At 37.1% G+C, this 27,422-nt stretch overlaps 1 protein-coding gene across 5 annotated transcripts in view; it reads left to right on the forward strand.

Moving 5' to 3' along the window:
• The window catches only part of YTHDF3 (YTH N6-methyladenosine RNA binding protein F3), a 41,962-nt gene extending 15,327 nt beyond the window's left edge, over window positions 1-26,635 (forward strand). For all 5 annotated transcript variants that reach the window (XM_034966153.3, XM_034966152.3, XM_034966154.3 and 2 more), the window contains 2 exons: window positions 922-2,520; window positions 23,532-26,635. In XM_034966153.3, the coding sequence (XP_034822044.1) occupies window positions 922-2,520; window positions 23,532-23,555 (1,623 nt within the window). In that variant the 3' untranslated portion in view covers window positions 23,556-26,635. The remainder of the gene's footprint in view (window positions 1-921; window positions 2,521-23,531) is intronic.
• Window positions 26,636-27,422: the final 787 nt, after the last annotated feature.

The raw sequence follows: 27,422 nt of genomic DNA on the forward strand, positions 1-27,422 counted from the left end.
AATACTTTAAAGTATTTTATTTTCATATTGTCTAGTAACAAATTTGAGCTTTTTTTTTCCTTTAATAAAATTTGGTATCTTGATTTTTGGCAGTTCACTAAATGATGAGTATAGTGAAGGTTGATTTAATTGCAGTAATTCTGGAAAAAATTTACATGAACTCACTATTACTAAATTAAAAAAAAAAACCCAAACCTGTTCTGTAATAGGTTTATTGTGTAAAATTTGGGGAAGAGGAGAGTATAAAGAAAAGTCATGTCTGTTATTCCACCAATAAGAAACTATGATAAGGAATTTGTTTTATGTCTTTTTTTGAAATGAACAAGGCAAAGCAAAACAAAAAGAAATTTGCATCATGCTATAAACATAATCTTGAATCTTCTCAAGACTGTGAGCATTTCTCCATTTTTTCCTTAATGAAAGTACAAAATCTAATGGCTGAACTGGATTCCATCATATAGATAAGCTGTAATTCCTCTATTATTCGGCAGAGTTGTCTAGTTTATTTAATCCTTGTATGTAAGTGATTGCATACATCACTTGATTAAAGTACAGCTGGCTGTAAATGGTAATTTTGTGTCCACAAAGTTTATATATTAGCCTTTTGTAGAAATTATGATATTTTTAAATTGTGACAGAGGGCCTGGCTCTTCAACAAAAATAATACTCATTATACCCCCACTCTCATCCCTGAAAAAAGCCATATAGGTTATTTTGTAAGAAATATTTTAAGATGTGACTACTCATCAGCATATTTTTCTGTTGATAAAACTGGATTTGAAATTTTAATTTTGTTTATCTAGAATAGGTACATCTTTTATTTTCATTTACTTAAAACTTCTTGATTTTAATCTTTCAGATTTCTTTTTTTGCTCTTTTAAGAGGACTTTTCGCTACTGATTGTGATATTTTGTTTTGCAGAGTAACAGCTATCCACCAATGTCAGATCCATACATGCCTAGTTACTATGCTCCATCCATTGGATTTCCATATTCTCTTGGGGAAGCAGCGTGGTCCACAGCTGGAGACCAGCCTATGCCATATCTGACAACCTATGGACAAATGAGTAATGGAGAACATCACTATATACCAGATGGTGTATTTAGTCAACCTGGGGCATTAGGAAATACCCCTCCATTTCTTGGTCAACATGGATTTAACTTTTTTCCTGGTAATGCTGATTTCTCTACATGGGGGACAAGTGGATCTCAGGGACAATCAACACAAAGTTCTGCTTATAGTAGCAGTTATGGCTATCCACCTAGTTCTCTTGGGAGAGCTATTACTGATGGACAGGCTGGATTTGGCAATGATACTTTGAGTAAGGTGCCTGGCATTAGCAGTATTGAGCAAGGCATGACTGGACTGAAAATTGGTGGTGACCTGACAGCTGCAGTGACAAAAACTGTAGGTACAGCTTTGAGCAGCAGTGGTATGACTAGCATTGCAACCAATAGTGTGCCCCCAGTTAGCAGTGCAGCACCTAAACCAACCTCCTGGGCTGCCATCGCCAGAAAGCCTGCCAAACCTCAACCGAAACTTAAACCCAAGGGCAATGTGGGAATTGGGGGTTCTGCTGTACCACCACCTCCTATAAAACACAACATGAATATTGGAACTTGGGATGAAAAAGGGTCAGTGGTAAAGGCTCCACCAACCCAACCAGTTCTGCCTCCTCAAACTATAATCCAGCAGCCTCAGCCATTAATTCAACCACCACCATTGGTGCAAAGCCAACTGCCTCAACAGCAGCCTCAACCACCACAACCACAGCAGCAACAAGGACCTCAGCCACAGGCCCAGACTCACCAAGTGCAGCCTCAACAGCAGCAGCTGCAGAATCGCTGGGTAGCTCCTCGTAACAGGGGAGCAGGCTTCAACCAGAACAATGGAGCGGGCAGTGAAAACTTTGGTTTAGGTGTTGTACCTGTCAGTGCTTCACCTTCTAGTGTAGAAGTGCATCCCGTGCTGGAAAAGCTAAAGGCCATAAACAACTATAATCCCAAAGACTTTGATTGGAATCTGAAGAATGGACGTGTGTTTATAATTAAAAGCTACTCTGAGGATGACATACATCGTTCCATTAAATACTCTATCTGGTGTAGTACTGAGCATGGTAATAAGCGTTTGGATGCAGCTTACCGTTCCCTGAATGGGAAAGGCCCACTCTATTTACTCTTCAGTGTGAATGGCAGTGGACATTTTTGTGGAGTGGCTGAAATGAAGTCTGTTGTGGACTATAATGCGTATGCTGGTGTCTGGTCTCAGGATAAGTGGAAGGGCAAATTTGAAGTTAAATGGATCTTTGTCAAAGATGTTCCCAATAACCAATTACGGCATATTCGCTTAGAAAATAATGACAACAAACCGGTTACCAATTCAAGGGACACTCAAGAGGTACCCCTAGAAAAAGCTAAGCAAGTGCTTAAAATAATTGCTACTTTCAAGCATACCACCTCAATCTTTGATGACTTTGCACATTATGAAAAGCGTCAAGAAGAGGAGGAAGCCATGCGTAGGGTAAGAATATAGTAATTTTTTGTTTGGGGTCTTTGTATTGCTGGTGGGGTGCATGGATGGGTATATTCTGAGTTTAAGAACTTTCTGTGAAGGAAACCAACTACTTAAGAAACAACTCAACAAACACCCTTGAAGGTATCTATGTGTGTCCTATATGAACCATTTCTTCTTTCCTTTCCCAGGGTAACTCACGCTGAGTTAGCCTCTTGCTCATTCTTCATACTCCCTAGATGATAAAGGCCATTGGGCCTCAGTGTTTATCATCAAAGCTGAATGAATTTTGGCATTTGTAACTAAACAGACTTCATGAACTAACCAGGGGCTCTAATCATTAATATTATTAATCATACTAACATAGGAGAAAATATATTTAGAGTTTGAAACAAACAACTTTTTTTTTGAGATGACATCTTGCTGTGTTGCCCAGGCTGGAGTGCAGTGGCTATTCACAGGTGCAGTTATGGCGTATAGCCTCAAGTTCCTGGCCCCAAGCAATCCTCCTGCCTTAGACTCCCAAGTAGCTGGGACTACAGACCTGTACCACTGAACCTGGCACTTAAAACAAGTTTTTATTTATTTATATTTTATATATTATTTAATTTTTTTTCAGACATGGTCTCTCTTGTCCCGGCAGGAGTGTACTGGCGTGAACATGGCTCACTGCAGCCTTGATCTGCTGGGCTCAAGTGATCCTCCTACCTCAGCTTCCCGAGTAGCTGGGACTACGGTCACACACCACCACGCCTGGCTAATTTTTGTATTTATTGTAGATAGAGGGTTTCACCATGTTGCCCGGGCTGGTCTCCTGAGCTCAAAGGATCTGCCCCTACCCCTCTGCCTCCCAAAATGTTGGGATTACAGTCCTGAGTCACTGCACCCAGCTGAAACAACTTTTAAATAAATGTTTTACTCTAATTTTGTGTTTATAAGAAATTACATATATATATATATATATATATATATATATTTTTTTTTTTTTTTTTCTTTTTCTTTTGTGAGATGGAGTCTCTTTCTGTCGCCCAGGCTGGAGTGCAATGGAGTGGTCTTGGCTCACTGCAACGTCCGCCTCCCGGATTCAAGTGATTCTCTTGCCTCAGCCTCCCGAGTAGCTGGGATTACAGGCGCACGCCACCATGCCTGGCAAATTTTTGTATTTTTAATAGAGACGAGTTTCACCATGTTGGCCAGGCTGGTCTTGAACTGCTGACCTCGTGATCCGTGCGCCTCGGCCTCCCAAAGTGCTGGGATTACAGGCATGAGCCACTGTGTCTGGCAAAATATGTTTTTAAAACATAAAACTCTTGAAGTATTTTTATAATTTTTATACTTAAAGCACTTGTACAAAATAGAGGCTTTGCAGAATTTGATTCCTAATTCTGTTATATACCCTCTGTAAGATTGAGGGAGACATTCCTGAAATAAAACATGCTGTTTATCCTTGTATTATATTGGCCAGAATATTTTTATTTTTATTTTTTAAAAATATCCTATTGAGTGGCCCATATGGGGATTAGCCCTCCAAATATTGGCCAGACTTTGATCACAGGGCCACAAGAGTCAGTTCAACTAGGGAAAGTTTTCTCTTCCAAACTGTAACATAAAATTGGGGTCCTATTTTTAGGTGGAAAGAGAAAATGGATGGGCTTTTCTATAGGGGATACATTTAAATTTCTTTTGAAACTTAGTAGGGGTAAAGTTAGAAGCTCCTCCAGTAAATAATGCTTGTTACTATGGAAAGCATGTTCTTATGGAATGCTTGTTCCTATATAGAAATTAAGATAAAGAGGTAACTTAATTTAACTCTATGTAAAATCAGTGATTGTTTCTGTGTGTGAAGCTGAGTATCTTGTCTTTGTGGTTGTGTGCAGCACAGGGAAGTGCTTCAACATTCCTCGGAGGGAAGGTGTTGGAATAATGACCCTAGAGCAGTAGTTTCCAAACCTTAAGTCACATAAGTGTTAATTGGGGTGTTTATTGAAATTGCAGATTCTCGAGACCCATCCCTTGGTATATTTGATAAAGGAACTTGCAGTGTACTTTTTAAGTATAAAAATTCCAGGTGATTCTGGTGCTAGTTATTGATTGCTGTGTTGGATTGTTGGAAACTTTGCTTTGGAGTAATTAATACAAATGACTTTAAGGCTCTGCTGAACCTTTTAGATGGGTTGCTGAATATAATTGTGTTTTCTCCCACTTAAATATGAGAAATGAGAGAAATGGGATCAAAAGTAGCTACTGAGTCTTTCAGTTTAGCAGTTAAGTAAAGTGGTCATATTGTAACTGCCATTACAAGTAGCGCATCAGGAGAAATGATTTGAGGTATGAAAGGTGGGATGCAAGTTAAGACTTCATTTTTAGATTGTGCTGATTTTAAGATACCTTTGAGAAATATAGGCAGCAAAATCTCTGATTAGGCAGTTAGATGTCCGAGTCACAGATTTGGGGACCTTTTGTTCTTAAACAGTTTAATAGCATGGAAGTGGGATGAGATTACTTAGGACAAAGGATACATGGCAAGGAAATACCAACTTTTCTTTCGCCCACCACTGAGGAGATAATCACCCTTCTGTGTCTTTTTTTTTTTTTCTACCAAACTTGAAAATTTAATCCTAGTTTTGTTATAATGTATTTAGTATGTTAATATTATGTAGTTGTTTCAGGAAATTTTTAATGACAGGTATATATTGTAGCTGTATTATGGTATATATTGTAGCCATATACACAACAGTGATTTAAACTTTAATATTACCCTTATATTGTTTCATTGTTTTGTTAAATAAAGTTTATCCTAAAGCCGCCTCCTTACATATTTTAAGTCCAGCCTAAAGGTTTTTCTGTACATGGCGAACTGTAACAAGTGGAGGTATAAACAGACCGCAGCCTACTCTTGTGCCAGTGACCAAATTTTGGCTGAATCAAATGTAGCCAACTGTTCAAATAAGGCAAATACCAACCTGTAACCAATCCAGCTGTTTATCTCACTTCCGTTTTCTGTATATCACTTTTCCTTTTTCTGTCTATAAAACTTCCACCACAGGGCTGTGCTTGAATGTCAGAGCCTACTCTGGCTGGCTCTGTGATTCATGAATCACATTCATTGCTCAGTTAATCTCCTTTAAATTTAATTCAGCTGAAGTTTTTCTTTTGTCACGTTGCTGCCACCCTTTTTAATGCCTAACCCACCTTTGACAGCTCTATTTTGAACCTTGTTTAACTTACTATTTATTAGCAAGCCTTTAGATCCATAAAATGTCTTTGGTCAGAATATGTAAGCAACCATTTAGCTGGGTATAGAATTCTTTCTAGTCAACAGCCTTTTCACTTAAAGTACTATGTATAAGCCTTGCTTTACAGTATCCACCCTATCAGTTAGGATACAGAACAGTTTCGTCATCCCCCAAACCCTCCCTTATATACTAGCCTTTTGTTTTTCCATGCTTCCCCCATGCCTAAGCCCTGACAGCCACTCATCTGGACTCATAATTTTGTAATCTCCTTTGTGGTTGTGGTGGCTTCAGGACTGTCTTTGGGCTTTTTGTGTTTAGTCATTGAACCAGTAAGAGAATCATTGAGTTCAGTTATTTGTCTCAGAATGGGTACTTTTACCCTCCCCACCCCATTTCTTTCATTGCTGAATGCTAGTTGCGTATACCTTTCTCTTTGCAAATGTGGAGATGGGAGAGTCATGCTGTAAATTGATTTTACCAGTTAAGTGATTGACCAGCCTGTGGAGATTTAAAAGGGAAAGCCAGTATAATGGGTTGTGCTAGGTATTTGACTGTCCCTTAAGTTTGAAACCACTGTGTTAGGAACCAGTTTTCCTTGCTTGTTAGCTGGTTAGCATATAGGGTACCATGTGTTTTTGTCCAGTTTTCTTCCTGGTACTTTTAGCCTTGTGTAGGCACAATTTGTATTTTCATTTGTTGATTTTCTCTTTGATATGCTTGTGCTTGCATTTGGACTTCCCAGCATAACTGCTTTCAAATACTTTGGTCATTTTAGTGCTGAAGGAAGGATGTGCTGCCTGTCTATTCTAGGTCCTTCACTTCATTGAAAAGAACAAATTAGTGGTATTTTGCTAGGATTTTCTTTACTACTTATGCCTTTTTTTTTTTTTTAAATAAAAGTAGTTGTAAGTCATTATTAGTGTCTGGTTTTAATATGGCCTTATCTGTCATGTATTTAGCTGGAATTTCTCAAAGCTGGTATGTGGATGTACTATATCCCCAAGTGAATATCTTGGAAACCTTGGGTAAAGGTTGGGTTTCTTAAACTCAACCTTGGGGGAGGCAGCACTAATTGCAAAAGACTGCTACATTTGATTAGATTAAAATCTGTCCATCAAAAGATGCTTTAAAGAAAGTTTAAGAGGCCTGGCTGGGCATGGTGGCTCACATCTGTAATCCCAACACTTTGGGAGGGAGGCCCAGGCGCACGGATTGCTTGAGGTCAGGTGTTTGATACCAGCCTGGCCAACATGGTGAAACTCTGTCTCTACTAAAAATACAAAAGTTAGCCAGGCATGGTGGTGCATGCCTGTAGTCCCAGCTACTCAGGAGGCTGAGACAGGAGAATTGGTTGAATCAGGGAGGTGGATTGCAGTAAGCCAGGATTGCACCACTCCACTCCAGCCTGGGTGACAGAGCTAGACTCCGTCCAAAAAAAAAAAAAAAAAAAAGCAGCAGCAGCCATGTTTCTTAAAAGACTAAAAGAAATTTGAACTTAACTGACTAAAGATTTTTATCAAGAGTATATAAGCTAGTGTGGTGGTGCATGCCTGTATTCACAGCTACCCAGGAGGCTGAGGCAGAAGGATTGCTTCATCCCAGGAGTTTGAGACCAGCCTGAGTAGCACAATGAGAGCCCATCTCTAAAATAAACGAATATATTTTTAAAAGAATATATATAGAAATTCTGTGAATTAATTTAAGAAAAGATAACCAATAGAAAAATAGTCAAAGATGTGAGTAGGCATTTAATGAGAGGAAAAACATGTAGCTAATAAGAATATAAAGGCTTACTAAAAATGAGGGAATACGAGTCAGGACTACAGTGAGAATATTTTATATCCATTCATTTGGCAAAATTAAGAAGTTTGACAGTATCAAGTATTGGAAAGATTGTAGATCAACAAGACCTCTTATACAGTTGTAAATGAGAATCTAAATTGATAAATCTACTTCAAGAAGCAGTTTTGTATTTTCCTGTAAAGTTGAAGATAATCTACCTTATAATTCAGCAGTTGTTTTCTGGGATACATACCTAATAGAAACTTTCATGTATAAGAATGTTAGGAGCAATCAATAGTTTTTTTTTTTTTTTTTTTTTCAAAAAAATGGCAGCAGTTCAAATGTCCATCATTAGGAAAATGGCCAAATATATTGGTGCCCGAGACAGTATAACAGAATAAACTGTAGTTACATGCGAAAGTATTGGTAACTATACTTTTGTTCATCTTTTTGGTTGTAAATAAACTTTTTGGGGGAGGCCGGGCATGGTGGCTCACGCCTGTAATCCCAGCATTTCGGGAGGCCGATGCGGGAGGATCACCTGAGATCAGGAGTTCGAGATCAGCCTGGCTAACATGTTGAAACCCCTTTTCTACTAAAAATACAAAAAATTAGCTGGGCGTGGTGGCGCATGCCTGTAATCCCATCTACTCGGGAGACTGAGGCAGGAGAATCACTTGAACAACCCGGTAGGCGGAGGTTGCAGTGAGGCGAGTTCGTGCTATTGCACTCCAGCTTGGGCAACAAGAGCGAAACTCTGTCTCAAAAAAAAATAAAAGTAAAAAGAAAAAATAAATTTTGGGGGGAATAAGAATATGTGAAACATTCATACCTTTTATCCAGATTCACTTATTATTAACATGCTTCCCCATCTGCTTTATGGTTCTTTTGAACCACTTGAGATAACTTTCCCCCAAAAAACTATAGTGTTTTTTTCCTATAGGAAAGAATAAGGGTATTATCTTGCATAACCACAATATTCTGTCAGATGATCCATGGAATTGCTTATTGCTTTCTTCTAGTAGCGAATCCAGTCTAGGATCAGGTAAAGGATCTAACTTGGTTACAACAATTTTGAATAGTAAGTTTAGAAGGGTTATACTAACCTGCTTTCCCCAAGTTTGGGGAGATTTTAACTAAAATTTACATTGAGGTCTATAGTTACTGTATCTTTCTTTCATTTCCTTCCTATGTTCATGTTTTTCTTTAAATTCTTGAGCCTGATTATGACAACAAACAAGGACTTTAAAAACCTAATTTCATCTCTTGTCATTGCTAGATGTTTTTTATTGACTGATTATTTTGGCAACAGGAGTTCCTCGGCTTGCCTTGCCAGCCAACAAGGCTCTTCCTGTGGAGGAGCCAACCTGTCATATCCTGTCTGCTTATATAAAACTTGGAATGTCAGGCCCTCTGTTTTAGAGTGAAGGGTATTGGTGAAGTTTCAAATTGTCGGAGAAATCCATGCTAGTTAGTATTTGTATTATATTTGAAAACATAATTTTGATATATTTGAGTAAAATCAAGCTTGATGTATGAATAACCAATACCCCATTAAAAGAAGTAGTAATTCCGGGAGTGGAAGATAATTAAAAATACAAAACAAAATTGTGATTTGTGTTGTTAGGAAGGATTCCTGTGTAAAAAGAACAGAAAACCAGAAAGTGTTATTGGAAATTAGAAACATAATTATCAGAATTTAAAAATCTGAGTAACCAGATTAATAAAATGTCATGTTTTAGATCCAGTTGATGATCTGAAACTTCAGATTAAAGAAAAATTTCAAATGTGCAGCAATAGAGATGAAAATACAGAATGGGAAAGATGTGATGGAAAGAGAGGTGCTCCAGTATTTCTCTGAAAGAGTGTTAAAAGAATACAGGAAACAATAATCAAAAGGAGGAATGATTAACAAAAACAGATAAATATTTTCAGATGGAATGGGAGAAATACATGAGCCCAGGAGTTCAAGACTACCCTGGGCAACATAGTGAGACCCTGTATTTACGTGTGTGTGTGTGTGTGTGTGTGTGACCCTGGGCAACATAGACCCTGTATTTACGTGTGTGTGTGCGTGCGTGCGTGCGTGTGTCAGGGTCTCACTCCCATTGCCCAGGCTGGAGTGCAGTGGTGTGATCATAAGTTCACTGCAGCCTCGACTTCCCAGGCTCAGGTGATTCTTCCACCTCAGTCTCCCAAGTACCTGTGACTACAGGCATGTGCCACCATGCCCATCTAATTTTTCTTTGTTTAGTAGAGACAGGATTTTGCCATGTCGCCCAGGTTGGTTTAGAACTTACAGACTCAAGCGCTCTGCCCGCCTCAGCCTCTCGAAGTTCTGGGATTACAGGCATGAATCACCACACCTGGCCTTTACAAAAAATTTAAAAATTAGCCAAGTGTGGTGGCAAGTGCCAGTATTCCCAGCTACTTGGGAGGCTGAGTTTGGAGTACTGCTTGATCCTGGGAAGTTGAGGCTGCAGTTAGCCGTGATTGTGCCACTGAACTCCAGCTTGGGCGACAGAAGTCTGCCTCTTAAAAAAAAAAAAAAATTAAAGGCTGGGCTTGGTGGCTCAATGCCTGTAATCACAGCACTTTCGGAGGCTGAGGCGGGAGGATCACTTGAGGTCAGGAGTTTGAGACCAGCGTGGCCAACATGGTGAAATGCTGTCTCTACTAAAAATACAAAAATTAGCGAGGCGTGCTGACAGGCACTTGTAATCCCAGCTCCTCGGGAGGCTGAGGTAGGAGAATCACTTGAAACCAGGAGGCGGAAGTTGCAGTGAGCCAAGATTGCGCCACTGCACTCCATCCTGGGCGACAGAGCAAGACTCCGTCTCAAAAAAAAAGGAAAAGAATAAAAAAGGACAAAGACAAAATCTTAAAAGCTTCCTGAATAAAAGACAAATTACCTACAAAGAAAGGAGAATCAGACTGTCATCAGAATTCTATAACCCTGGATACTCAAATTTAAAATCTTATTTTTGGGTTGAGAGGAGTGGAGAGGAGTGGTTTATGGAATTATACCTGTAAAGATGAGTGTTTAATTATATCAGTGAGGTGGGTTGGAGGGTCGGGGGAGTAAAAGAAATGTAGACTTAAAAGAGCTTAGCCACGTACTGTTCATGAAACCATACTTAAAGTGTTTCAGCAGAATGAAAAAGAATTCAAGAAAGAACAACAACCCATAGCACCTGGTTATACTAGAACAAATATCTCTCAGCAGGGACCCTATGTGCATTTTATGTCACACAGGTTGGCATTGTTTATAGAGGATCAGAACTTTTGGCCATCTCATCCTGCCTACTTAATTGGCATTATGGTCCTTCACGCCTGACAGCGTGGGCCCTTGGTTGGGAACCACTGACCTTGGAGAATTGAAGGAAGCTAAAAAGAAATAAAATTTCTAGATAGCCTTTGTCATATTGGAAGATAACCGCTGAAAGAGCAGGCTTTGCTCTCTGCTGAATCCCTAGCACCTAGAAAAATGCTTAGCACACAGTAGGTTTTAAGTAGACATTTGTTAAAATTGGAAATGCTTTGAAGAATCTCTTCCCATTTGCAAAGTATGAATGTGTAGAATTTTTTCTTCTTTATAGGTGTAATCGCTGTTACTTGATCATTGAAGTTATGTAAAATGCTGTCTATTGGTTTTTTTCATTTGTAGAAATGGACAGTAGGATATAAAAGATTTAATTATATTTAGAACAAAATGTTATGAGATGGAATGGGAAGAGTTTAAGGAAGATTAAATCACTTATTGTCTAATCTTTTTGACAGTAACATAATTGTTTAAAGATATATCAAGAACGGTACCTTAAGCATATTGTTTCAAATCATAAGCACAGCCACTGGAATAATTAAAAATAGCGTGGCTTGTAGTACGGGAGAGGAGAAGAGAAGTGGGATATACCATATTCAATGTGATATGGTAAATTACTCATGTACAATGGGAATCGATAGCATCTGAATTGATAAGCAATTTTTGTATTAGTATGCTATTTAAATTTATAATGGCAACCCCTCAGAGGAACTGAATAATAGAAGGGAAAAGAAAAAGAACTAATAAAAATCCTGAGTATATTTGTCCAGTATAAATTCAAATAGTCTGCATAGCAGTAGAATCTACTTTTGACTATTGAGGTGATTCTTTCTTTTGAAATTTTTCCATTGTTGTAGTGAATGTGAGTCATTTAAATCCCCCTGTATTCCTTCATTCTTGTAAATCTTCATTAATCAGGAAACATAATCCAAGACTATTTTTGGTTCAGTTGCTTTTTTAATTCCACATAGGAATAATTAAGAGTTTTCAATTGCCTATAACATTGAGATAAACTTTCAAATCATGGCATTACCTGTTCCTCCAGAAAGAGATGGAGCCCTGCAGTTTATGCAGAAATAAGCAAGGCATAATTATAATAAAATCTCTAGAATTTTCTGTGTATTTTAGTTCTTTATGCTGTTACATAGTTGACCATTTCTTTGTTTTCTCTTCTTTCTTTTCTTTTCCTTTCCTTTCCTTTTTCCTTTCCTTTCCTTTTCCCTCCCCACTCCCCCACCTTCCCTTCCCTTTCTTTTCTTTCCAGAGCCTTGCTCTGTTGCCCAGGCTGGAGTGCAGTGGCACAATCTGGGCTCACTGCAGTCTCCACCTTCGGGATTCAAACGATTCTCATGCCTCAGCCTCCCGAGTAGCCAGGACTACAGGTGTGCGCCACCATGCCTGGCTAATTTTTGTATTTTTAGTAGAGATGGGGTTTCACCATGTTGGCCAGGCTGGTCTCAAACTCCTGACCTCAGGTCATCTGCCCACCTCTGCCTTCCAAAGTGCTGGGATTACAGACTTGAGCCACCGTGCCTGGCCAAGTTGGGCATTTCTGAAGATTTAAGTTTTAGTGCCTGATACATTTTTTTTCATATTTGGAATAACTTTAAGATGAGATGATGTTAGGTCTATCTCAGAGTACTCAACTTTGTGTTAACATAGAAGAAATTACTTCAAAAATAGTTATACTTATGACAACAGCAAACATTTCCCTGGCAGTTTTTAGTAACGTGGATTGAAGTGTATTCTATTACCCTTTGGTAAATTTTTCTGTGGTTGTAGTTCTCTGTTGATGAAAAAGTTTATTATAATTAACAGAAACAAATTTAATATATAAAATCTACTTTTGTAAAATTTGAAGAATGTTTTTCTAGAATGTAAAGTTGGGCCCAGGATGTAACACATTTGATACAATAAACTTTTATGTAACATATTTAATTAAATAATGTAACATATTTGATTAAATAATTCCTTGATAAAAACATTGAGTGGTATTTTGAATAGTCAAGATGATTGAGTTTTTACTGCAGTATTACTCTATTCTGAACTTGGTAAATATTTTTTATGAGTTAGAATTGGAAAGGGGGTGCTTCAATTAACATATTGATTCGTTTTTATTTTTTCTCAGATTATTAATAGTGGTTATGTTCCAATGCTGATAACTTTATCAAGTTAATCATAGATCTTTGGGAGATACTTCTTCCATACTATAATTGTGAGGTGATTAAATTGGACAGAATTTCATTTATAGTCATTTCTTGGTATATACAGGGGATTATTCCAGGACCCCCGCAAATACCAAAATCTGCACATACTCAAGTTCTGCAGTCGCTTCTGCCTCCATATAGGCATGTTTTACATCCCTTGAATACTGCATTTTTTTATCTCTTTCGTTGAAATAATTCGTTGTAAGTGGACTCCTGCAGTTCACACCAGTGTTGTTGAAGGGTCAGCTGTGTTTCATTTATCTTTTTCTTCAGCAAATACATGATAACTTGAGTAGCAATATAATTAACCTTAGGTGGATATGAAATATCTTATGTTTCCAGAAATAAATTATTGAATTATTCCTGTTTAATAGTTTATTTTAAATGTGACATTCAGTTTCTTAATTTAAGGTATGTGTGTCCAAGGAAAGAATATTTTTTCATGAATGAAGAGCTGTAGTTACCGAAGATAAGAGTTACTCTTCCATAAGGGTCATTTGAGGTGCTTAACTGACTTTACCTGTTCCTTGGAATGGCTTAAACATTTTTTTTTTAATTTATAAAAATCTGCTGGGTATTTTACCCTACTCATACATGAATACTGTTGAAGTTAGGGAAAGATATCACAGCTCCATTCTCTGTACTTTGGCCTTTGTTGTATTAAATGAGTAGGGATAGTGTTTGGTCTGTTGTGAATTGCTGTCTCAGTTATTTACGACTGTCTAATAGATTTCTCCAAAACTCATTGGCTTAAAACATACAGTTTACAGTTTTTGCATGTCAGAAATCTGGGCACAGCTTGTCTGGGTCCTCAGCTTTAGGGCCTCTCACAAGGCTGCAGTCAAGGCAGGGCTTGAGGTCTCATTGTGAATACTCTGCTGGTGAAAAATCTGCATCCAAACTCATGTTTGTTGGCAGAATTCAGTTTCTCAAGCGTTGTTGGACTAAGAGCCTCAGTTCCTGTTGGCTGTATGCCAGAGGCTGCCTATACTGTGTTCCTTGCCACATGGGACTTTCCCACAGGAGGCTTGCTTCATCAAAGTGAGCAAGCTGAGAGGGCAATAGAGTAAGCTGAGGAGGCAGTAGCTACCAGGACAGAAGTCACAGTCTTTTGTAACTTAATTACAGAAGTGACACTGTCGCCTCGGCTGAATTTTTTTTAAAATTTTTAAATTTCTTTTAATTTTATTGTTATTTTTAAATGTAATTTTTAAATTTCTTTCATTTTTCTTTTCTTTTTTTTCTTTTTTCTTTTCCTTATTCTTTAATTTGAGATACTGGGGATTGAACATCTGCTGAATTCTGTTGATTAGAAGCAATTCACTCGTTGGGTCCAGGCCATACTCAGGGGAGGGGATTTATAAGGGTGTGAATACCTGAATGCAGAGACCATTGTGGTATTGCCTGCCACAACTCTTTTGAACCTTTTTATGGGTGGACCATATGGTTATATCAAATCATGGTACCTGATTTGAATTTATGGTGGTCTGGCAGTGTTTGTTATGATTATCAGGTTTTCAAATTTTTATTTGTAAACTGAAAAATTAGATTAAAGCCTTATTCAATTTAAAACATGTTATCTTTATTTCTAGCAAATACAATTTTGATTGGGAGTTTCAGAGTGTCAAGGTGAATTTTTAAGATGGGCCTTGAATGATAATATGTAGGATTTCATAATAAAGTCAAGACAGGCATTCAGAGCCTAGGGTATTGTGATATGTTGAAGTAATCGAAAATAGCTAAAACTTAGGGAGGGGAGGCAGTACAGAAAAAGAGATAAAGTTGGAAAGATGAATCACAAGTCGAAGAAATTGTTATTCAGCAGGCATTTTTGAACATGCTAGACACTTAAGGGATAGAGCTCATTAAGAAAATTTCTGTCTTCAAGGAGCTAAAGTCTGATAGTATTGAGGAATCATTTTTAAAGTTTTTAAGCAAGGAAGTTACATACAAATTAGATATGTTGAAGTGTCACTTTAGAAATATCTAAGCCTTCAATCAAACAAGGATTGCAAAAAGTAAGAGAAGTATCTAAGCCATTGCATGTGTTTATATAGAGATTTACAGCTAGGTGTGGCTCATGCCTGTGATCCCAGGAATTTGGGAAAGTGAGGCGGGAGGATTGCTCGAGGCCAGGAGTTCGAGACCACGCTGGCCAACATAGACCCTGTCTCTATATTTAGAATAAAAAATAAATAAATAAAAATTTACTTTGTGTTTTCAATTACATGGGAAATTATGTGAATGCCAGTAAAACCTTTATTTTACTACTATTTCTTCATTCCGTTAACAGTTAACATATGCATAAAATTGTACTTACTGTTGGTCTCTAGTTAATAAATATAATTTACCAGATGTTGAGTTAATCATTTTCATTGTAGAGAATCCTCACCAAACTTTACATTGCACTCCAATTTCTGAGTGAAATTGACTTCACTGTTGGTGGCAGAAAGTTCTGAATTTATTGAAAGGTGATTCAACTCTGGTATTGTCTGCATTTGACGCGCTTGATATACTTTGTGCTGAATTAGAAATAACTTGAGGGAATTAAAAAAGCATAGTGAAAATCTACAATTAGAGAACTAGGCTATAAAAGCTATTAGTGAATAATTCTGCATGTGAAAGACAGTCTAGAATATAATAATTATTTTTATTTTATCGAAAAGAGCCCAAAGTTTGGCATCCCAAATAGAATTGCATATGCATTCCTTTGCTTGGCTTTAAGAGCCTCTGTTACCAGGTCTTTTTTCCTGAGATTTCTCCCAGCACACATCTTGTATTCTAATCAACCTATGCCACCATATATTTAGATCCTGCATGTTCTTTTCTTAACTGTGTTCCCTCATTCAACAGATAAATAATAAAGGGTACCGTAAGCCACCAAAGATAAATGACCCTTTTTAGAACTCAGTCTACTTAGGAAGCCAAATGTTTATTTCCTTTCTGGATAATTTTGCAATGCTAGAGCCTCATTAAAATGTAAATGTAAGTTTAAGAAATCTGAAGAGTGGATTTCCAAAACAGAACCTCTCCATCCCCAAAACATAATGATTGTTCTTTCCCCTGATAACTATATAGTTTTGAAATTAGTTTTACAGTGCAGAATTGGTTTGTTTCCTTTACAGTTTTGTCTTTTGCTTTTTTAATGCCAAAGGATCCGTCCTTTTCTTGGGACAGTGCATGCTAGAAGCTTATCTAAGTATTATTAGCACTTTAAAGGTGGACATATGTGCAGGCTTTTGAGCAGCTGGGGTTTTATCCATCTGTTACTGCCCTTGTTCTACTCTTTTTTTTTTTTTTTTGAGATGGAGTCTTGCTCTTGTTGCCCAGACTGGAGTGCAATGGCACGATCTTGGCTCACTGCAACCTCCGCCTCCTGGGTTTAAGCGATTCTCCTGTCCCAGCCTCCCAAGTAGCTGGGATTACAGGTGCCCGCCACCACACCCAGCTAATTTTTTGTATTTTTAGTAGAGACGGGGTTTTGACATGTTTGTCAGGCTGGTCTCAAACCTCTGACCTCAGGTGAGCCACCCGCCTGAGCTTCCCAAAGTGCTGGGATTACAGGCATGAGGCACCGCACCTGGCCCTTGTTCTACTCTTTAGCATGAATTTTTTTAGACCTATCAGCCACCTATGCAGATTTCATTCCTGGTAAGTCATTAATTTTCCTAAAGAATTGAATCTATTAGATGTTTTAATTTCATTCTTCGTTTATGAACATCGTCTTTTCTTGAAACATGCACACTGTGTTTTTTATTCTTTTCTTAATTTTAAAATACAGTCTGCTGGGCACGGTGGCTCGTGCCTGTAATCCTATCACTAAGGGAGGCCAAGGCACGCGGATCACCTGAGGTCAGGAGTTTGGGACCAGCGTGGCCATCATGGTGAAAACCCATCTCTACTAAAAATACAAAAATTAGCTGAGCATGGTGGCAGACGCCTGTGATCCCAGCTACTGGAGAGGCTTGAGGCACGAGAATCGCTTGAACCTGGGAGACAGAGGTTGCAGTGAGCCGAGATTGTGCCACCGCACTCCAGCCTGGGTGACAAGAGTGAAACTCTGTCCCAAAAAAAAAAAAAAAAATGCAGTCTGATATATTCCCTGGCTTTAAACTTTTGGGTGAAATTTCAGTAACACTTTTATCCTCATAAACAATAAGGATAAGCAGGACAACCATTAAAATAGTAATACCTTATAGAATATATATACACACACATATATATTTCTGCAATATGGTATTTGTTATTTGGTAGTTGTATGCAAGTTATAGTTTACTAAATTTAGTGATTTTTAAAAAACTTTATTTTGAAATAATTTTATATTTACAGAAATGTTTCAGAGATTACAGGGAATTTCTGTATATTCGTTATTCATTTTCCCTAATATTAACACATAATCATAGTACATTTATTTAAACTAAGAAATGAACATTGGTACAATATTGTTAACTAAATTACAGAGATTTTCCCAGTTTTCTCACTAATGTCTTTTTCAAGATCTAGTCTGGACACTAACGTTGCATTTAGTTGTCATGTCTCCTTACTCTCTAAGCTGTTAACAGTTTTTCCGTCTTGCTTTGTTTCCCATTACATTTTTAAAGAGTACTTGTCAGGTATTTTGTAAGATATCCCTCAATTTCGGTTTGGCTTATACTTTCTCATGATTAGACTGGGGGTTATGGATTTTTGAGAAGTATACCACAGAAGTGATGTATCCTCTTCGTCTCATCTTATATCTTATTACTAGTGATCTTAACTTCGATTGCTTAAAGTGGTGTCTGCTAGGTTTCTCCACCATAAAATGTTGTTATTCTCTTTGTGTACTCTGTTCCTAGAGGCAAGTCATGCACTGTGCAGCCCATACTTGAGGAAATCAAGCCCCACCTACCGCAAAGAGGAATATCAAAGACTTTGTGACATTTTTTGTTGTTTGTCACCCTTCTGTTTGTTCTTTTTTCTTCTACTGGAATATTCATTTTTGTCTTGGATCTATCCTCTCATTTTTTTTTCTTTGTGCTTTCCATTTCTTTATTCTTGCTCTGTGATGTGAGATATTTCTTGGATTTAATATTCTACTCCACAAATGAGGCAGCGACCATTTCTCCCTTAATTAATCTACTGATTTGTTCAATTTGAAAATCAAGATTCTTAGCTACAAATTTTTTTGTGTGTTTGTTGCTTTTTTTTTTTTTTGAGATGGAGTTTTGCTCTTGTTGCCCAGGCTGGAGTGCAGTGGCGTGATCTCGGGTCACCGCACCCTCCATCTCCTGGGTTCAAGCGATTTTCCTGCCTCGGCCTTCCCAGTAACTGGGATTACAGGCATGCGCCACCACGCCGAGCTAATTTTGTATTATTTAGTAGAGACGGGGTTTCTCCATGTTGGTCAGGATGGTCTCGAACTCCTCACCTCAGGTGATCCGCCCACCTTGGCCTCCCAAAGTGTTGGGCTTACAGGCATGAGCCACCGCGCACCTGGCTTGTTTGTTGCATTTCATAGCAAGTGTCTGATTGCTTCTTTTTTCAGATGTTCACTGCCTTCTTCGGCAGTTCTGTTTTATTGTTATGTTCTCTGTTTATTCTTCTTTTCCTTTTGAATGCTATGGCCTTTTAGATACACAGTGACTTCTTCCTTTGTGGCTCATTTAGGCTCAGATCTGGTTACTGAAATATTGCTAATGGTGATAAATCTACCGAAGATTACAAGGAAAATAAGTCATTTATCTGTCTTGTCTTGTTAAGGGCATGCGGTAGGCTCCTCTTAGGACATTGAAGAAAGTCTTGGTTTTCAGCCTGTTTCCTAGTTTGAAGACTAGGGGTCTTAGCTCATTTGTTAACCTCTGTGAAAAAGACAGGAGTTGGCAGTAAACTTCCTTCTGGGCTCATTTCCATATGACAAATTCCAGTCTTTGCTCTAGGATCCTTGCTGGTGTCCATTGTATTTGCTTAGTTCACGGTGGGGAAGAAGCCCTGTACTACTCAGTTTTTCCTCAAGAGATTCAGCCCTCAAATTTCAGAATCTGTCTAAAGCATCTTTTTCTAAACTATAACTAGGGGCTTAGTCCTTCTCCGGGTGTATGGGATCATGGCTATTTTTGTGTAATTCAGGTTTCCTTTATCCTCAAGTTACTTTCCAACAACATACCAGTACATGTAATTATGATGTTAACTATACAGTACCTCATTTTATAATAACATCAAAAGTTAATGATATCACTGATAGCTCATCATTTCTTTCTTTCTTTTTTTTTTTTTTTTGAGATGGGGTCTGGCTCTGTTGCCCTGGCTGGAGTGCAGTGGTGCAATCTTGGCTCACTGCAACCTTCACCTTGTGGGTTCAAGCAATTCTCCTGCTTCATCCTCCTGAGTGGCTGGGATTACAGGTGTATGCCACCATGCCTGGCTGATTTTTGTATTTTTAATAAAGACAGGGTTTCCCCATGTTGGCCAGGTGGTTCTTGAATTCCTGACCTCAGGTGATCCACCTGCCTTGGCCTCTCTAAGTGCTGGTATTACAGGCGTGAGCCACTGCACCCGGTCGCTCATCATTTCTTAGTCTCACACTTCTAGTGGTCTGTAGCTGATAGTATGCCCATAGATATTGTGTTAAAATATTTTAATAGTAACACTGTCAGGCACAGTCCATCTTGCTAATATAAATGTGGGGTTTTTTTGGTCTTAAAGCAGAAGTTCTTAAAAAATGGATCATTAACTTTTGGAGGATTTGTGTTCTGTTGATGGACTTTTTACCATGCACTGTGGACTTTCAAATTTGTATTCCATCTGGACCCTTTTCTCCTGTCTGCTAACTCATGTATCCAGTTGCCTATTTGACATCTTTATTTAGTTGTCTCATAAGCAGCCTAAATTTAGTGTAACTCCTGTTTTGTTTTGTTTTTTGAGACGGAGTTTCGCTCTTGTTGTCCAGGCTGGAGTGCAATGGCGCAATCTTGGCTCACTGCAACCTCTGCCTCCTGGGTTCAAGTGATTCTCCTGCCTCATCCTCCTGAGTAGCTGGGATTACAGACATGTGCCACCATAGCCAGCTAATTTTGTGTTTTCAGTAGAGACGGGGTTTGTCAGGCTGGTCTTGAACCCCCGACCTCAGGTGATCCGCCTGCCTCAGCCTCCCAAAGTGCTGGGATTACAGGTGTGAGCCACAGTGCCTGGCTGTAACTCCTGTTCTTTTGCCTGCTCCAAACTTCATTCATCTTAGTAGGGGAGAGGGTATGATACCACTCTCCTTTCAGTTGCTTAGGCCAAAAGTTCTGGGCTCATCCTTGATACTTCTTTCTAACCCCTTACCTAATCCATCAGCAGTAAGTCTTGTTGGCTTTGCTTTCAAATATATACTGAATCCAGGCACTTCTTAGTAACTCTACTAAAGTTACTAATTAAAGTTGTCTTTATGATTTAAATTTTTTGTCTTTAACATTCAGATTTATTGGCATATTAGCATGATTAACATTTTCATTTACTAATAATACTAATAAGTGTTCATGATATCTAGACTTCATTTTTTAAAAATCAGTAATTTCAGAGACTTTTCTATTGTTTTTTTTTCCCTCTAAAACTTCAGCTTTTAATTTTGTTTCTCTTTTCTAATTTCCATTATGATGTTTTGGAGACTGTTAGAACCGTGTTTTAGAAATTCCAAACATGGGTTTTTTTCCTTGTTATCTGTTTTGTTTCCAAAATTGATGTCAGGAAATGTGATCTGTATACTAATTCTTTGACATTTACTAAGATTCACTTGATAGTTGCTCATTGTATACCTTGGTAAAATATGTACCTTGTAATTATTTGTCTCAGTTTTCTGTATTCTGTATACTTAATCTGTATTTTTGCTAATGTGTAAATGTGTTAAGTTCTCCTGCTCTCTTAAAAATTCGTCAGCTTCTCCTTGTACTTGACAACTTACTAATATATTTAAAATTGTAGTTTTAGTTTAGTATTGTTACAGCTTTTCAAAAACTGTTATGTAGCATGTTGTGACCATTGTGTCTCCAACAGTGGTTTTGACTTTAAGTCCACTGTCTGATATTAGTATAGTTGTATGAGTCTTCATTTGCTTTGTGTTATTGTATGTCTCTATTAGTCTTAACTTCTTTTTCCTTAAGTTTTAGGTTTATTTCTTATAAATTATGTATAATGGGATTTTAAAGTTTCCTTTGCCGGTATCTGGTGGTTTCATTGATGGGCCTACATTTATTGTGACTCCTAGTTTAAATGTGTAAATGATACAAATGTTTATTTCTACCCTCTTATTTTGTGCTTTCTAATCTAGATTTTTTCAAACTCATTCTTTTTCTGTCCTTTTGGGGTATTTTCTTTATTCTCCCCTTGTCCATTGAGTTGGAAGTTATGCATTATATATATAGACGTATTATCTATGTAATCTATATATTTTAGTGATTCATTTAAAGTACATAGTTGATTACAATTCACACTGAAACAGCATAACATGTGGTCCTCATTGTTACAACCGATCATCTCACTGGCATTAAACTACTCTTTGTCTGACTTATCCTTAAGAAGAGTTGCATTTTTTTCCTGTAGTTTCTAGGGCTCTTCATGGAGTTGAGAAATTTCTCTAATTTTTGATCACTTATTTTATGGGGAGAATGAGCAGATTGCCCTTACATCTTTTTACTTAATTTCTCTATGTATTTTGTATCTAGCTTATTAGAGTGTGCTTCCAAATTTCTCATCCAAAGCTATTTATTTCCTTTAGCAGTGAATTAAACTTTTATGTTTGAACTGGTTTGTGAAAAGTTGCAGGACCTTCGTAAAATTAAACTACAGCTTCATGGTACAAATCCTTGTTTTATCTTTTCTTCCTTTGCTGATATTGTGGGATTTTTGTTTTTGTTTACTCTCTTGAAATGTACTTAATCTAGCTAGCTCTGTTTTTGTTATTTTAGTCTTCCATTTCAATGTACCTCACCGATACTCGTTAGTCTATGAAATAGTTTTCATTTATAGTTATGTAGTAGGACATTTCTTTTGTTAGCTTTATGTATGAAATAATGCTCTTCAAGTTCCAGGAATGTATTAAAATAAAAAAGAAAGGACTTTTAGTAACAAAGAGAACTGAGGTTCTCTTTGAAATTTACAATGCAGTTTTTAGGTGGTGTCACAGAGGATGGAAAACTAAATTGACCACTTGCAAAATATGATTTATATTTGTTACAGAACATGTTTTACTCATGCAAAAATAAAATGAGAGTAGCAAAAGCAAAGTGAGAGTCTTTTAATGTGTTAAACACCAGTGGTTTTCAAAGTGCAGTGTCTGGACCAGCAGTCCAGAACCACCTGTGAACTTGTTAGAAATTCAGATTCTTAGGTTCCACGTCAGACCTCTGGGGCCCAGACATGCCATCCAGGTAGGTGACTCTGATACTTGTTTTAGAACCACTAAGTTACACATTAAAACAAGGTTGTACAAACTACTTGATGTGTTCAGTTGATAGGCATGTACAATGCTAGTCATTTTTTTCATCAGAAGTGTTACAGATAAATACTTGATTTCTAATAAACATTGTTTAACTCAGTTTAACTTTTGTTCAAGTAGTTTTTGCTTTTTAAGATAGGAATTATAATTTTTCTCCCAATTATGTTATAAGCCAGCATTTGACTGAATTTGTCTAACACTCATCTTTTTTGTTGTTGTTGTTGTTGTTGTTGTTGAGTTGGAGTTTTGCTCTTGTTGCCCAGCCTGGAGTGCAATGGTGCGATCTTGGCTCATGGCAACCTCCACCTCCTGGGTTCAAGCGATTTTCCTGCTTCAGCCTCCCCAGTAGCTGGGATTACAGGCATCCGCCACCACGCCCAGCTAATTTTTGTATTTTTAGTAGAGACGGGGTTTCATCATGTTGGTCAGGCTGATCTCAAACTCCTGACCTCAGTTGATCCACCTGTCTCGGCCTCCCAAAGTGCTGGGATTACAGGCATGAGCCACTGCGCCCGGCCTCATCTTACTTTTTAATGTGAAAAGTTATCGTGTGCTGAAAGAGAGTGTAAGATACTCTCTTTGTGATTTAAAGTTTTTTTTATTAATCTGAAATCTTCATTGAATGCAATTGTACTGCAATTTAATGTAACTTTTAACCTTTTTCTCCTGCCCCTACCTCAGCCAATAGCTTTTAGTCTGTTTGACACCTCAAGATCAAAAACTCTTTGAAAGGACTGAAAAGATGTTATTATATTCTCATCATAAACAAACAATAGGGATGTGGAGAGGATCTATACTCTCCTGAAATAGGTCTTTGTGTTTGAGAGTTCTTTATGTAAAATGTTTTGTGGTAATAATCTCACTATGGTATATAGAAGTAATTATCAATTGTTTTTAATTACTTGAATTAGTACTTGAACTTTATATGGAGATGATTTACATTATATGTGCATATAGTTTAAATCTTTAAATAATGAGAGTTTTTCATTGTAATTCTTTTTGTGTGTGTGTTTTTTTTTCAGGAGAGAAATAGAAACAAACAATAACCGTACGAAGATGTCCTGTTAAATTTACAACACTAACGATGTAGACTCTGGAAATGCCTAATAAGTCAAAGAAGACGTATTAAAGCTTTTTTCTGCTTAAGGTGACATCTTTGAACACTTTAACACAAAGTTGACTCTTCTCGTAATGGTTTTCATCAGCGCATCTGCCCTTATACTCTTCACCAAACACACTTGAGAACTGTAACTTCGTCAAGCACTTTCTGTCCTGAAGCTTTTACCAGTATCTGCTGTCTTTTGTAATTATGCATCCTAGCTAAGGCACAGAAGACTGAATGAATGCAAGGATTCATTAACTCTTTGAATTTGTTAAATACTAACAGTTAACCATTAGAAGTGGTTCAATGATGTAAGAGTCACACTGCTTCAACTTTTTCTTTGTTGTAGTTTTTAAATTGTCGATTTTTAGCTATTTGACGGATTAAAAGCAAAATAATCATGCCATATTTAGTCCTGGAGTTCAAGTCTAAATGTTGATGTGAAAAATTATTGTAGTAAACTTTTAATATGGCAAAGCAACCTTAAGCTCTATTTTAGCCAAATGAAACATAATCTGAAATTATATTAGAACATTTCCCTTGTCTTCAAACTGTTTGGTGTAACAGAATATTGATATGCAGCTTGGTGGATTTCACCAGTTAATGCACATTCTTCTTCCCTCCTCCCCCCATTAATATGTATACTGAAAAATGTGCATTTGTCTGAGGAATTATTTTGTTTGCTACCACTTAATGAATCTCAAAATTTTGAGTAAATGTACCTCAGTCTAATCAGACTTTTTATGACCTTTATAACTACATTTAAAACCCTTAATTCCTATTTCTGGGTGTTTGCGAGCCTGATTGCTATCATGAAGTAAAAATTTATTACTCTAGGTATTCACTAGCTAAATAAACATAGTTCTTGTTTAGCAAGCATATGTTGTTCCTCAGCTCTTTTCTCCAGCTTTTGCAGTGTCCTGGCATCCTTAAAATACTTTGAAAATATGGCCTTGATCCATGGATTAAATCAGTATCTAAGTGAATGTGTTGATGTTTTATTGATCAGATCTATATAAGTGGGAATACAGCATATATCTGGATATTCTTATAGTTATCTTTTTAACATCTTATTTTTTTCATTAATTACATATCAACATTAATTTTGTATCTTGAAGCAAATTGATTTTGTATAATTAAATGTGTCAAGCATCTGTATTAATTGATTTGATGGCATAAGGTTATGAAAATAATGTACTGCCCCATGTATTACTGTTCCAAAAGGAGAAAGCTATGTAGAAAGATACATTAAGGGTGAAAATAGCAATACAGTAGATTTGAATACCTTGATGTTTTGCATTACTTCATTTATGTTTACATCATGTTTAGAAATGTTTTCATTTACTGTGGTCTTTGGTCACTTCAGCTCAAAGACCTAGTGATGGATATTTCTTTGAGGCTTTCATTTATATAATTTTATTTTGTAAAATGTTTTTTTTAAATGTGCAAATACTGTATTCAAGTGAAAAAAATACAGTATTTGTAGATAACCATAGCTACTACACAGTTCTTCGGTAGTCCCAGTGTAGTTATATCAGTGTTTACTGAAGGGAACATCAAAATATTAATGGTATATTATAAAATAAAGACTTTCTTAAAGGAAAATTGCACCTATTTTACCTTTTTAAGAGTAAGCCATGAAATCTTGTAACATGTCTCTTAACTATTTATAATGAAAAGTGGCATTTGGGTATAGTCACCACAGCAATGTTCTACATCCCTAAGATTATCTAGGTAGGACATGTCAAAGATGACTGTTGTCATTCTGGAGGTCCTATTAGAGAATATTATAAAAGGGTGACCTTGTAGGAAGGATCTGAGTCCTCCCCCTGAGGTTCTCTTTTTCTTGGTGCTTTATTAGCAACTCTGGATATTTTTATAAAACTAGTTACCTTATAAACGGTTTCAAACATGTTTAATTTACATTAGGTTTTTATGTAAGAGTGTCATGGAAGCACTCAGCGAGCAGGCTGATTGCAATAGACTCAGACATGTGAATAAATGTAATTGAGAGTCTATTCATGGTGAGGAGTACATCCCAGTGCCTTTAACCTGGATTTCTAATCTTAAGTGAAATGGGTGCAGCATTCCTTTGGAAAAAAAAAATCTTTTTATTTTCAAGTGATAATTTTGTGTTTTTCTCATATAAGTTTTCTCCAGAGCACCCACCTTCTCTTCCTTCTTGGTCTGTCATTATATTGCAAAATATTTTTCCTCTAAATGAAATTATCACAGGTTGTCTCAAGCACAACCAACTGAATGTCTCTTAACTGTGGGGACCAAAAGGGAGAGAGCCTGGGGTCTACAAGAGGAGACACATCATCAAATGTGTGAATGATCACAAATTAAGACATTATCAGCCCAGTAAATTTCTCGCTTAATGTTTTTCCAAGTTCTGGCTTGAATATTTCTTATTAAAGCTATCTTATGTGGGTATTTTATTTTGAAAGGTATTATAGTTTGTATATTTAACAGTAAGGAGGAAACTGTAACCAAAATTAGTATTTCTCTATACGTATTGGTACTTGAAGATTCCTTTCAAAAGAAATCCAGCGTTTTCCTAATTTTAGTACTTAATTTCTCTTTTTAATTTAAGTGATCTTTCTAATTCGAAAGCTGTGTTCTTTTTGAATACCATGCATGGGGGTTAAGCTGATGTTAAAACAGTTTGCAATAAAAAAAATGAATCAGCTTAAGTCATTTAATCATTTCAAGTGCATTCTGCATCCTTTAAAAATAAGTTTAAGAAATTTAAGAGAATTGTGTTTTCATTAAGTTTTGCATATCTTTTGTTATGCCATGTAAATTCCCTTTTTCGTATGATTAAAGGAAGGTTATGATAAAATGATTAGTTCATTTACATTCACTTGTAGCAATTACATGAGAATTTGAATTTTGTCGTGTTTGGGTTTGTTCATTCCTGTGAATGATGGTACAGTTAGGTGAGATTTTCTGTTATGGTACCCAAACTCACCATTTGGTCCTCTTTAATCTTTGAGGGTTTCAATAAAAATTGTTCACTCATATCTGTGTTCTTTCCATTTTATCTTCATGAATATGTATTGCTTGCCAGAAAACGTAACATTTTTGCCTACTCTGTTATGGATTTCCTGATTGACATATCTTTCACGTACAAATAGATTATATCACTCCTTCTAGTTGACTTTAAATTAAATAGAGCAGTTAATCAGAGGGAGGGTAACAGTTTACCTTATTTTTTATCCATTCCAAGGAGCTTATTGACTTACATGCTTTTAATACTAAGTTAGAACAAAAGAGAAAGAGAAGGCCTGTTTGTTTTCTGTAGCAGGAGGAAATAGTGGCAGCAGCTAATAATCCTAATCCCCCACTCTTGGTACCAAGGAATGTTTTTCTGACATTGTCTGCATTACCTCTTGGGATTGATAGTTTATGTGGATAGGATCATGGCGACTCTGGGTGATGCAGTGATTATTGCTGGGCTCTCTATCTAAGGTATTTGTTCAGATAGGAAAATTACAGAATTGTTTTGTGTTGTCAAAACCACAGGCTACATATAACACTACTGGCCTGTGACGCGGGCACAAGCTTAAAGAATCACTCCAGGTGCCTACACTGCAGCAGCATCAGAATCCTCCCTTTTACTACTGGTCATCTAGAGAGAGCAAGGGTGTATGGCTCATCAGCATATTAAAATTGAGGCTAGTCAGTCATAGTTGGGGCCTAATTTGGCTTGGTTTTATGTTGCTTAGTGATACTGGATTTACTGATTCTAGTCTATGAACCAACATATTCTTGCAGTCAGAAGTTAACTGACCAAAGTTGTTATCTT

The sequence above is a fragment of the Pan paniscus genome, chromosome 7, assembly GCF_029289425.2.
Source record: "Pan paniscus chromosome 7, NHGRI_mPanPan1-v2.0_pri, whole genome shotgun sequence".
In the NCBI taxonomy this organism is placed as follows: Eukaryota; Metazoa; Chordata; class Mammalia; order Primates; family Hominidae; genus Pan; species Pan paniscus.